The following is a 13,110-nucleotide window of genomic DNA, read 5'->3' as shown; positions in this document are numbered from 1 at the left end:
CTTGTTGTGAAGGGATTCCAACAAAAAGAAGGCGTTGACTACACTGAAATCTTCTCTCCTGTAGTCAAGATGGTGACCATCAGAACGGTTCTTGGGCTGGTAGCACAAGAAGATCTGCATCTTCAACAAATGAATGTGAAGACGGCATTTCTTCACGGTGATTTGGATGAGGAAAATTATATGAAGCAACCCGAAGGCTTTGAGATCAAAGGGAAGGAAAGCCTTGTTTGCAAGCTAAAAAGGAGTTTGTACGGCTTAAAACAAGCTCCAAGACAGTGGTATAAACGGTTCGACAGCTTTATTAAAGGCGTTGGTTTCTTGAGGTGTGAAGCTGACCACTGTTGTTACTTCAAGACGCTTGAAGAGTCCTACTTGATATTGCTCCTATATGTCGATGACATGCTGATAGTAGGAGCAGACTTGCACGAGATCAATAGCTTGAAGAAAAAACTCTCAGAAGTGTTTGCGATGAAAGACCTTGGAGAAGCAAGACAGATTCTAGGGATGAGAATCAGTAGAAGCAAGGAAGGTCTTAAGCTATCACAAGAGGAGTATGTGAAGAAAGTCCTCAAGAGGTTTAACATGGATGACGCGAAGCCAGTTAGTACTCCCATGGCAAGTCATTTTCGGTTATCCAGAGAGCAATCTCCAAAGACGGAAGACGATATGGCATATATGGATAAAGTTCCATATGCTTCTGCTATTGGCAGCCTAATATACGCGATGATATGTACAAGGCCAGACATTGCACATGCAGTGGGAGTCGTCAGCAGATTTATGAGCAATCCAGGAAAGGAACATTGGGAAGCCGCTAAGTGGATTTTCAGATACCTGAAAGGAAATCCAAGCTTATCGCTTTGTTTCACGAAGTCTAAGACGGGATTGCAGGGATATGTTGATGCTGACAATGGAGGTGGCGTTGACATCACGAAGAGCATAACCGGGTATGTCTACACCTTTGGCGGTACTGCAATTTGTTGGGTTTCAAAGTTGCAGAAAATTGTATCTCTATCAAGCTGTGAAGCTGAGTATGTTGTGGTAACGTAGGCAACAAAAGAGATGATATGGCTACAGTCTTTTCTAGAAGAGCTAGGCCATGACCAAGGGAAAGGTGTGTTGTACTGTGACAGTAAAAGTGCCATTGATTTGGCAAAGAATCCGGTTTACCATGCTCGGACGAAGCACATACATCGTCGATATCATTTCATCATATCAGCGTTAGAAGATGAACATGTTGACGAAGGTCGTGCCGTATGATAAGTTGAGGTTGTGTGCAACCTCAGTTGGCTTGTTGGAGTAACAAGCTGGGGAGACCTGCTACATTGATCAAGGTGTGAATACAGATTGAAATCAGTCTTCAAGTGGGAGATTGTTAGTCAAAGAACACGTTTTTTTTGTGTTGGCCGGTGATGACGGCAATGACGGTGAAGTTGGACGATGAAGGAGGTGATTTTGTCAACAATTATGGCTTTCACATGTCCAAGCCTCTTCTATGAATACTCAATGCAAGGTGAAGAGGAAATGCATCCCAAAACAAGAAAACAGAGAGAGAACGAGAGAAGACAAGAAGAAGAAGAAGAAAAAAAAAACTTTTTTTTTCTCACAAAAATTCTTCTTTCAGAAATTATGAGTAATTTTTTTAGTGTATTTGGGATCGGGGTATGAGTTGTGAGCTTGTAAAATTTCTCTGGTTGATAATAAAAGATCTGTAGCAGGTCCGGGGACGTAGGCAACATTGGCCGAACTCCGTTAACAATTTTGTGTGTGTGCTCTTTTCCTGCTCCCACAAATTCTGGTTTTTTCTGCAAAATTTAACCGCGTATTTCCTAAAAGAAGACTGGTGAAGTTTTACAGGGATTGCAGGAGATTTTAGTAATGGTTTGAAGAATAAGAAGAAGTGCAGAACATGAGGAGATTGATCGATCGATCTGGTACAAAGAAGTGAGTGGTCAACCATGAAGCATGGATCGATCAATCTGAAACCAACACTGATAAGATCTTAACCAAAGTAAACCAATAATTTGGTTTAAGAATACACGTGTATTAGTGGAAGTGCTCTTGTTTAGTGGAATTGTCTAACGTGTGATATAGTTGGGAGATTGGGTAGTTACTTTAGGTGTTTGCTATTATATATCGATGTAGTTTTATTTGGATGATATGAAAAGAAAATTGCAGTAAACTTGTGTTCTTGTTCTCTCAAGTCTTTGGGACCCTATCAAACACATAAACAGAACAATCGATCCAGTCCATAAGAACATTGTGATCGTGTGATCGATCGATCAATCCTGAGAGCTGAAGAAAAAGAAATCTGTCGCGCAAGAATGGATCGATCGATTCGATTAACACGACAAATGCTGAAGTTTTCTTTTTCTCTTTCCTGTTTGGTTTGCCATTTTCCCAAAAGTGACTACTTCCTCCGTTTCATATTAAGTGTCGTTTTAAAGAAAATTTTTCGTTACAAAATAAGTGTTGTTTTCAATTTTCAATGCAAAATTTATTAACTTTATGCATTAATTTATTATTCTATTGTTGAAATATAATTAGGTGTATATGTAATTGTGTTTTTGCATAGGAAATGTATAAAATTAATTGTTTTCTTAATCCGTGTGCACAAACCCAAAACGACACTTATAATGAAACAGAGAGAGTATTTGTCTATAAATACCGTTTAAAACAGAAAATTAGAGACACCCTGTGCTCGCGGACCAGATTTTAGATTTTGTTTGCATTTATATTGTTATGTTATAATCAAATTCTAGTGTTCTGTTTTTTTTTTATGAAAACTAAATATTATTTTAGTCAATTTTGTAGCTGGATAAAATGGAAACCTAAAATTTGACGTGTTACATTTGAAACAAAACAATGAGAAGGGTAAACCAATTATTATGAGTTTTTAGTGGTTGAAGCTCGCTGTTTACCCTGGCTTTTAAGTCATCCATCTAGGAGTAAGGTCTAAGAGCATCTCCAATGTATTACTCTAATTTTGATTTCAAAATGGGGTAACTCTAAAATGGAGTTGAGTTTTACTCTAATGTATTATTCTATTTTTTACTCCAAAAAATATTCATAAATAATTCTATTTTTATTTAGTTAATAATTGTTAGTAGTACCCTTAACTCATAAAAATTTAACAATTAAAATACAGTTAGAGTTTTTCTTCCAACTTTAATTGGTGAAATTTTCATCATATGCAATTTTCTTAATTCAACAACAAAATTATGCATTAAAGGAACATAAAGAAGAAAACAAAGTTTTGTTTTGAAATTTAAATTTAAATTACGTACTTGATCCAAATGTTTGGGCATATATTAAGCTTAACAAGTACAATTTTATCAATCAAAATGTTGACCCACAAGATAAACAAACCCATCTATTTTGTGTGAACAAACCATACTTTACCGTTCTCAAAAAAAGTTTACAGAATTATTAAATCACTTATTTGTATTATATTATATTATATTATATTAAAATTATTTATGTTTAGTTTTTATTTTTATTAGTTTATGAATTTTTGTGTAAGACTATTAAATAATATTTTGTGGAGTATTATATTAATTTTCATGTTATTTTATTATTTTAAATATTATATATGTATGAAATAAAAATATTCAAGATTAAAATGACCATTTCATAAATAAAAAAGTTCAATTCCAAAATGAAATAATGAGTAAGATTAGTCCATAAATGAAGTAACCTTAGCCATTACTCCATGTTAGAGTTAAATATGAAGTGGATTTGGAAAAAAATTTACTTTAAAATAAAATTTAGAGTTAAAAATGGACTAGGGTTGGAGATTCCCCAAGTGGGAGTAGCTAAATTTATAACTGTGAGTGTGTGAGTGGAGTTGGTAGAGAAATTTACTATAAGTTCATGCAAGTAGTGTTGTGTAAACTATCCGAGTGATCTAACTTATCGATTTAATTAGACAATTAAAGTCAATATGTTCTTTGTTTTCTCTCTAGACAAATGAACTAAACAAAGTGAGAAAGGAAATTGTGTCCAATAAAAGAGAGATAAAGAGAGAGAACCAGAGGAACAAATATGAGAGAGTTAGAGACACAGACTTGGAACAAAGGCTCCAACTGGTGACAATCTTGTTATAAATTATTTGTTACTCTAATTTTATACCAAACTTGCTAATTTTTTTGTCAATTTTATTACACGTAGGTTCCACTGAATTCTTCTCTTTTCCTCATCATTTCCTCATTATGTTTAAATGAATTAATGAAAAAAATTATTTCTTTTAAATTTTAATGAGGAACAAATTGAATTCTTTCTGAAAAATTATTCACGGCCATTCTTTTTTTAATAGTTATTTATTTCCTTAAATGAAAATTTGGTCATTTATTTTTCTATTCTTTTAATTCATCGAAGTGTTACCAATTGGAAAGTTCAACAAGTTTCTTTTAAAAATTTCTGAGATTTATTGTTAGTCAATTTAGAAATCTAAGTTCTGTTTAAATATAAAAATAATTATATTAGACTCTCACTCATGCCGTACCCGAATTATTTTTTACTTTTAGTTCAGGTACTTTAAATTTAGATGAGAAATAGTGTGTTAAAGTGTTATTTTAATTTGAGTTTTATTATATTCGCTAAGATTTAATTTTGGAACTTAAATTTGTGAATTAAAAATTAGGTTTTATTTTGGGATATCAAATATATTCATTGCTTGGATATGTGATAGCAATTCTGAGTATAAACTCCAAAGATTTTTTCAAAAGCATCTTAGGTTCTAATCGCAATTATGCGGAATTACAATTAAAAAATATTTTATTTTTAATAAAACAGTTGCTATATTTTTCAGATATATGTTTTCAATTGTTAAATTTCATCTATCAATTGTAAATTTTGGTTTCTTTTAATTAAGTCAAAAAGAAAAGGAACATGAACATGAACATGAAATATTTTTAAGATTGAAAAACACGTGAATATAAATAGAGATATAGTGTATTTTGATTACTTACAGGTCTAAGTTTGGTAAGCTGACCCATGAAGGAAGACTACCAGATAAATCATTGTAGGAAACATCTCTGAAAAAATAAAAGGAGAATTATTAGAGAATAAGTTATATTTATATATATATTCCAAAACAGTTTCCTGATTATCTACAAAACTTGAGTCTACCCTGTGGAAGCTCTTCTAAGAGGGAAATAGTTCATTAATCATGACTTTAATCATGACTTTATTGATTTTAAAGATGATCGACTGTAAAGGACTTTGTTTGTTACCCACATATTTCTCAAATTATGGCTCTTTTGAGTGGGCAAAGAACCATTCAACGTGTTGTTTCCCAAAAACCTAATATGAAGACAACACAGATTGCGCAGTTATCACTGGTACTAACGAACTGGTCCATGTAGACAACAAAGACTCGAAAGAAGTAGAAAAATTACAAGTGACTAAGTAGATCTAGGCTGAAAAGTGAAGCTGGAATTGGTCCATGTAATTTGTTGAAGCTTAAATCACTGGCAAACAGACACGAATTGCACGGGGACACATTAAGTTCAATGAATGGTGAAAACTGAGAAATAATATTATAGCAATGTTAAGATCAATTTGGTATAATTAACATTTTTTTACCAAAAAAAATCATTTTAGTGTTCTCAAGGTGACTTTCACAAATCATATCTAACTCGTTTAGCAAAAGAGACTCCGACACACGGGGGCGTATGTTCTACTTACAGTTCTAGCAGATTTGAGTATTCCCCGAAATTAGAGGGTATTGTCCCAGTGAGATTGTTGTTCCTCAATACTCTAGGAAACATATCATCAATGTTAAATATACACTTAACGAGAATGAAACAATTCATGAATTGGATTAGAATTGCTGCCTTACAATATACTTAGAGATTTCATGTCTTTGATGATTTCGAGAGAAGAGCCTCCGTTGGATATGTCGCCAAGCACTCTACATTTAGAGTAAGATTATGTGGAGATAGGGAAAGAAAGAGATATAGTAAACAAGAATGATTTCTGACACAAAGGCAACACATACAGTTCTGTTAAAGAAGTTAAGTTGGAAAATGACGACGGTATCGGACCCCTCCAACCAGTTCCTTGAATTTTCCTGCAGCAAACATGGTAGCCCAATTGCCATGAATAATTTTCCACGAAGATTAAAAATAAGAGCAACGTAACAAGTATATAAGAATATAAGATAATCTCTGTAGAAATGAATTCACTCTTACAAGATAGTTAGCTTGGTCCAATTTCCTATAAGTTCTGGTATCTGACCAGTAACGTCCAGATCATTCATTGATCTTGTACAAACATTAAGGGAAAACTAAGCCACAGTAAAACGAAATAAATAATGTAAAATAATATAAATAGATTACAAAAATGTAAAAATAGCGTTAAACTTAATTATATGCAGTGTTTTGAAATCTGACCGGACTTGCAGTCGAACCAGTAAATCCAGTGACCCGATGTATAATTCGATTTAGATTATATGAAAAGATCATTATTTAAAAAACCCAATAAAATCCGTAAAACACCATTAAAACTTGGAACCCGACTATCGGTTGAATCACTGGTTAAACTGTATGTAACTTTTACTTTTTTTTTTAGATTCTTTTAGTGATGTTATTAGAATTTGTTTTGTTTTGTAACCTGGCGAGCTTGATTACAATGAATTAGGAATGCTTTTGCTGAAAATATCTCAAAGATGATGAAGTGAAAAACCCACACAATCTTGATGGTATATTATATAATACCAGTTAAACTATTATATTTGTGATTTTTAGATTTTGAAAAAGATATCACTATGCCATCTGAAGAAAATGAAGTGAACGATGATACAAATAACCAAAATTAATTGATGTTATTTGTTATGAGTTTATTTTTTTTATCCATAATCTATTACCATTTGATGTTTTACTTTTGGTTTAGTTTGAATTTAAAGTTTAATTTTATTATTTACACTAGAAATGTAAATACTTATGGATTTTAAGTCTTGACATTTTTTTATTAGATGTCATAATATTTCATTTTCATTTGACACACAAAATATTAAAAAAATAGAATATTTAATAATTTTGTATCAAATTAGGAAGAAACTATAATTAAGTATTTTCGACATTTTACAAAAAAATCATAAAATATATATTATATTTTTCAATAGCTATTATATGACAAAAAATAAATCAATTTAACCTACGGTTCGCCTGCAGACCCAATAAACCGGTGATTCATAAAGTTGTCCAGTTCAATATCCGGGCCGGGTTTAAAAACATTTTTTATATGTGAATTCGATGAAATCAAATTCTTACACGTCTTCCAGTTCTACAAGATTAGCAAATGTTGAAGGTACTTCCCCTCTAAGTCCTGAATTGGATAAGTATCTGCAATAAAAATGTAAGAAATAAGTACAACACTAAATGATTTTGTAATCAAGTTTTCATATCTGAACTAAAAAAAGACAGCATAACTGAACACAAAGTACTTTTACATTCTCACATCTTCAGTAGTTTTGTACAAGTCCCAATCTCAGCTGGTATAGGACCGGAAAAGTTATTTAGACCCCTGTTCGGAATTACGCTACGCGTTAGTCGGGCGGTGACCCTGGGCCTAGCGAGTTATCAAAAAATCGGGGATTAAGCGGGGCGTACTCGGCGCCTAGTTTTAGACATATATTAGGTATGTGATGAATAAACATTAAAATTGCTTAGTCTAGTGGTCCATGTCGCAGTCTAAAGAAACATACGGTCGCGAGTTCGAGTTGTTATCACTGCATTTTGCATCCTTTTTTCTGAAAAACCCAATAAAATCCGTAAAACACCATTAAAACTTGGAACCCGACTATCGGTTGAATCACTGGTTAAACTGTATGTAACTTTTACTTTTTTTTTTAGATTCTTTTAGTGATGTTATTAGAATTTGTTTTGTTTTGTAACCTGGCGAGCTTGATTACAATGAATTAGGAATGCTTTTGCTGAAAATATCTCAAAGATGATGAAGTGAAAAACCCACACAATCTTGATGGTATATTATATAATACCAGTTAAACTATTATATTTGTGATTTTTAGATTTTGAAAAAGATATCACTATGCCATCTGAAGAAAATGAAGTGAACGATGATACAAATAACCAAAATTAATTGATGTTATTTGTTATGAGTTTATTTTTTTTATCCATAATCTATTACCATTTGATGTTTTACTTTTGGTTTAGTTTGAATTTAAAGTTTAATTTTATTATTTACACTAGAAATGTAAATACTTATGGATTTTAAGTCTTGACATTTTTTTATTAGATGTCATAATATTTCATTTTCATTTGACACACAAAATATTAAAAAAATAGAATATTTAATAATTTTGTATCAAATTAGGAAGAAACTATAATTAAGTATTTTCGACATTTTACAAAAAAATCATAAAATATATATTATATTTTTCAATAGCTATTATATGACAAAAAATAAATCAATTTAACCTACGGTTCGCCTGCAGACCCAATAAACCGGTGATTCATAAAGTTGTCCAGTTCAATATCCGGGCCGGGTTTAAAAACATTTTTTATATGTGAATTCGATGAAATCAAATTCTTACACGTCTTCCAGTTCTACAAGATTAGCAAATGTTGAAGGTACTTCCCCTCTAAGTCCTGAATTGGATAAGTATCTGCAATAAAAATGTAAGAAATAAGTACAACACTAAATGATTTTGTAATCAAGTTTTCATATCTGAACTAAAAAAAGACAGCATAACTGAACACAAAGTACTTTTACATTCTCACATCTTCAGTAGTTTTGTACAAGTCCCAATCTCAGCTGGTATAGGACCGGAAAAGTTATTTAGACCCCTGTTCGGAATTACGCTACGCGTTAGTCGGGCGGTGACCCTGGGCCTAGCGAGTTATCAAAAAATCGGGGATTAAGCGGGGCGTACTCGGCGCCTAGTTTTAGACATATATTAGGTATGTGATGAATAAACATTAAAATTGCTTAGTCTAGTGGTCCATGTCGCAGTCTAAAGAAACATACGGTCGCGAGTTCGAGTTGTTATCACTGCATTTTGCATCCTTTTTTCTGATTTTAGTTTAATGAATAACAAAATACGATTTTACCCTCATCTTCAACCTATTCTCTGCGTTTTCCAGATCTGAGAATATTTTGTTCTTCATTTTTTTTGCACGATTTCATAGTTTTTACAACCGATTCTTGTGAGTTTCACCTAATTATAATAGATTCATGAGATAAACACCGATTTAGCTCTTAAAATTTCGATTTTTGAAGGTTTTTTAGTTTCAGCGCCTAGAACCACCGATTACCTCCTCCTCGCCACGGCAGCCTTCCGATCACCATTTAATCGGGCGAGTAAACGGCCAGGCGGACGCGTTTTTGAACAGGGATTTAGACCAATACCGCTGCATGCAGAAAAAATATACAAGACATGTATAATAATAATAAGGAAACATCAAAATCTGACATTATTTATGACATTTTATTTTTTTTTTAAATGAGGGAGAAGCAGCTTACAGCGATTTCAAGTTTGTAAGCAAACCAATTTCCTTGGGAAAGGGGCCAGATAAGGCATTGACACCAAAAGTCCTACGGTGGTTGAGAAACAGTTGGAGCGTGAGATACAAGAAAGACAGATTTGGAAAAGGAAGAGGAACGTTTCATTCAGTCAACAGCCTTACAGCCATTCCATTCGAGTCAAATTTCCAATTGCAGGAGAAATGGAGCCCGTTAGATAATTTTGAGCTAGGTTCCTGAAAGAAAGAGGCGTGTGATTTTGAGGTACAGTGAATGCATTTACAGACTCTTTTTGATGATGATAAGAAAATAAAAACAAAGAAGTATAGTCTATACAGATTGGTGAGGTATATCAAAGTCCAGAGCTGTGGAGGTATAGGTCCTACAACATCTAACGCATAAACCTTGCTGTGGAAGTAAAAACAACAGCATGGTAAAGATTCAGTGGGTTAATGTACTGTACAGGGCCGTGATGCGGCAGATTGTGGAGTTGTTGAATGTGCAGTCGCATTTAATAAAAGGGTTGTAGGCTTTGTCGTCGATGAAGATGTTGTCATCGATGGCTACCCCAGAGCACAATTCACCGCTCGTGTTCCATTCCCTTGACGCCCGGATCTTCCAAGCCGTGAAGATGGAGTTCAAAGCTTTCTCTGTTGTTACAATTAACTATCAGTTTATTCAAACCAAATAACTTGTTATTAATTATTTAAATGTGTTCAACGACAGGGAAAAACCGTCGTCGGGATGAGTAGTGGCTCCGATTTTATTTTGAGCTGCAACCATGTGAAGTGAACCGGGGATACACAAAAGGAACCAGACGGTGAGGAGCAGACACGTGGGCATCGTCGTCTACCGAGGTTTTACTCTCTTTTTTTCTGTTTGGTTCAAAACAACTATCGTCTATCTTACTAAACTAAGAACTTAAGCTTTCAATTTATCGTCTCCTTAACTGTTTTCATACGTTATTGTTTTTCTGTCTTTACAAATATCTTTCTTGACGTAGATTCGTTGACTTATATATGTGCCAACCAAAACATGATAAGTGGACCCAAAACCTTACTTTATCTAGGGTTGGGCATCTATCCATTAATTTTTATCTGATTCTTTATTCAATCCGAAAAATTCGAATATTTGAAAATATTCGGTTGAAAATGAAGCAAATCATAAACACTAAACTCTTTTGAGTCGAAAATACGCTTTGCTCTCACTTCATACAAATAGATGTATATTTACAATTAAATATACAATTGTAAATGTATACTTTTACTTTATAACTTTTTTATACTTTGTGTGAATACATATTTTCTTAGAAAAAACCAGAAAACTATATATTTTTCAAATAAATATTTGATATATTTTCCTAATTCTTATATTGTATATTTACTTATTAATTATTATTTTTATATTGTAGGACAATTCTCTCAAATAGATTTTTTAAGTTTTGTCAAAAAATAGCATTCAATAAGAAAAAAATGACCAAAATAGCCTTTTTATTTGAAAATTTTAATTTTTAATTTTTTTATATTTTTAAATTTGAAATCCTATCCTCAAAACCTCACCCCTTAACTCTAAACTCTAAGTCTATATTAGTTAACCATAGGGTATAAATATATTTTTACTCTTTAATAATACTTTTTCGTCATTTTCCACATTGAGAGCTATTTTTGTGACAAAAAATTAAAAAGGGTTATCCTAGATAATTTTTCTATATTGTATATTTATTTATTCTAATTTTCTGGCTTTTATATCAAATGACAATATTACGATAAATATTTAATGTAATATTTATATTTCTTATATTATATATTTTCTTATTATTTATTTAACTATACATTTTTTCATTTAACTATATATTTTTAAGATTATGTTTAATTTAGTTTTTCCATTTTTATATTGTATATTTACTTATTGCTTATCTTTTATTATTTTGTATATTTACTTATTCTAAATTTCTTGCTTTTATATCAATGATAATATTATGATATATATTTAATGTAATATTTTTATTTCTTATATATTATATTCACTTATTATTTAATTTTCTTATATTTTATATTTACTTTTTATAATATGTAACATTTCTATTTCTTAAATTGTATATTTACTTATTATTTATTTCTTCCTATATTGTATATATATTTACTTATGAAAATATTTTTAAATAATAAAAATGTAAACAATACATTTTACAGATATATATTTAATGTAGTTTTTTATTTCTTATATTGTGTATTTACTTATTCAATTTTTGAGCTTTTATATCAAATGATAATATTGGTTATAGATGTTTAATGTAATTATTATATTTACTAGATTTTTTAACCGCGCTACGCGCGGATAAGATATTATATGTAGTTCTCAATTCTAAAAAAATAATGTATAATATTGTATTACATTATTTAAAGAATATTTGGTGGATAACTTAAAAAGTTTTCATATGAATCGGGGAAAGCAAGCTTATGTTTTTATATTATTATATTTATTTGTGTATATAGAATCTATATATAATGCTAGTGTAATAAAGAAAGAACATTATTTTTTTGTAACTTCAAAAAGATCAGTATTTTTTTGTGACTTCAAGAAGATACATTATTACAATTTGAAATTATTCAAAATTGAATAAAATGGTAATTAAATAAATCTAATTTTTTTATCTTGTTTAGTTGGATTTTCATGAAAACAAATTGATAGGTTAAACAAATGTTTCAAAAAATTTTGTGTTATTGTTTGTCTATAAATTAAAAAAAATTATTGAATTGATATATTTAATTATTGCACCCTTAAATAATATTTTATTAAGACATTAGAAAACTATGTTTTGAGTTGTTTTGTCAAAATTGTACAAAAATCTATGCTTTTTCATATTTGTCACGAAAATTTATATGTTAAACTTACTTTTACAAAATTCTTAACTTTGTCACGAAAACAAAAATCTATGATTTTTCATATTTGTCAATGTTCTCACACTTTCAAAGAATATATTAGCTTAGTCACTTACTTTATTTTTTTTACAAAACAAAGTATTGGAGTCTTTTGAAAGTTGAATCCATATTACTGTAAATGTACATAAGAATTTGTGATTACATATTTAGTGATTCTCGTATATATGTGCAAGAAAGTTTCAATAGCTTAGTGGTATCTGGCCTATATTTATGTCATACTAAAGAACATTATTTTTTTGTAACTTCAAAAAGGTACATTATTACAATTTAAAATTATTCAAAATTGAATAAAATGGTAATTAAATAAATTTAATTGTTTTTTTATCTTGTTTAGTTGGATTCTCATGAAAAAAATCGATAGGTTAAACAAATGTTTCAAAATTTGTTGTGTTATTGTTTTTTCTATAAATTACAAGATTTATTGAATTGATATATTTAATTATTGCACCCTTAAATAATATTTTATTAAGACATTTGAGAACTATGTTTTGAGTTGTTTTGTCAAAATTGTACAAAAATCTATGCTTTTTCATATTTGTCACGAAAATTTATATGTTAAACTTATTTTTACAAAATTCTTAACTTTGTCACGAAAACAAAAATCTATGCTTTTTCATATTTGTCAATGTTCTCACACTTTCAAATAATATATTAGCTTAGTCACTTACTTATTTTTTTTTTTATA

General features: G+C 30.6%; 1 protein-coding gene across 1 annotated transcript in view; it reads right to left on the bottom strand.

The window, feature by feature from the left end:
- LOC106313244 (probable LRR receptor-like serine/threonine-protein kinase At1g56130) overlaps positions 1-10,416 on the bottom strand; it is a 17,146-nt gene extending 6,730 nt beyond the window's left edge. The window contains exons 1-15 of the mRNA XM_013751010.1: positions 10,218-10,416; positions 9,947-10,133; positions 9,820-9,891; positions 9,648-9,719; positions 9,484-9,555; positions 9,276-9,371; positions 8,742-8,852; positions 8,555-8,626; positions 6,192-6,263; positions 5,999-6,070; positions 5,840-5,911; positions 5,686-5,757; positions 5,397-5,468; positions 5,236-5,301; positions 4,968-5,033 (exon numbers count right to left, since the gene is read on the bottom strand). Coding sequence (XP_013606464.1) covers positions 4,968-5,033; positions 5,236-5,301; positions 5,397-5,468; positions 5,686-5,757; positions 5,840-5,911; positions 5,999-6,070; positions 6,192-6,263; positions 8,555-8,626; positions 8,742-8,852; positions 9,276-9,371; positions 9,484-9,555; positions 9,648-9,719; positions 9,820-9,891; positions 9,947-10,133; positions 10,218-10,326 — 1,283 coding nt within the window. The 5' untranslated portion in view covers positions 10,327-10,416. The remainder of the gene's footprint in view (positions 1-4,967; positions 5,034-5,235; positions 5,302-5,396; positions 5,469-5,685; positions 5,758-5,839; positions 5,912-5,998; positions 6,071-6,191; positions 6,264-8,554; positions 8,627-8,741; positions 8,853-9,275; positions 9,372-9,483; positions 9,556-9,647; positions 9,720-9,819; positions 9,892-9,946; positions 10,134-10,217) is intronic.
- Between the last annotated feature and the right edge of the window lie 2,694 nt (positions 10,417-13,110).

The sequence above is a fragment of the Brassica oleracea genome, chromosome C9 (assembly GCF_000695525.1).
Source record: "Brassica oleracea var. oleracea cultivar TO1000 chromosome C9, BOL, whole genome shotgun sequence".
NCBI lineage: Eukaryota > Viridiplantae > Streptophyta > Magnoliopsida > Brassicales > Brassicaceae > Brassica > Brassica oleracea.
This window is presented reverse-complemented; position numbering and strand designations above follow the sequence as displayed.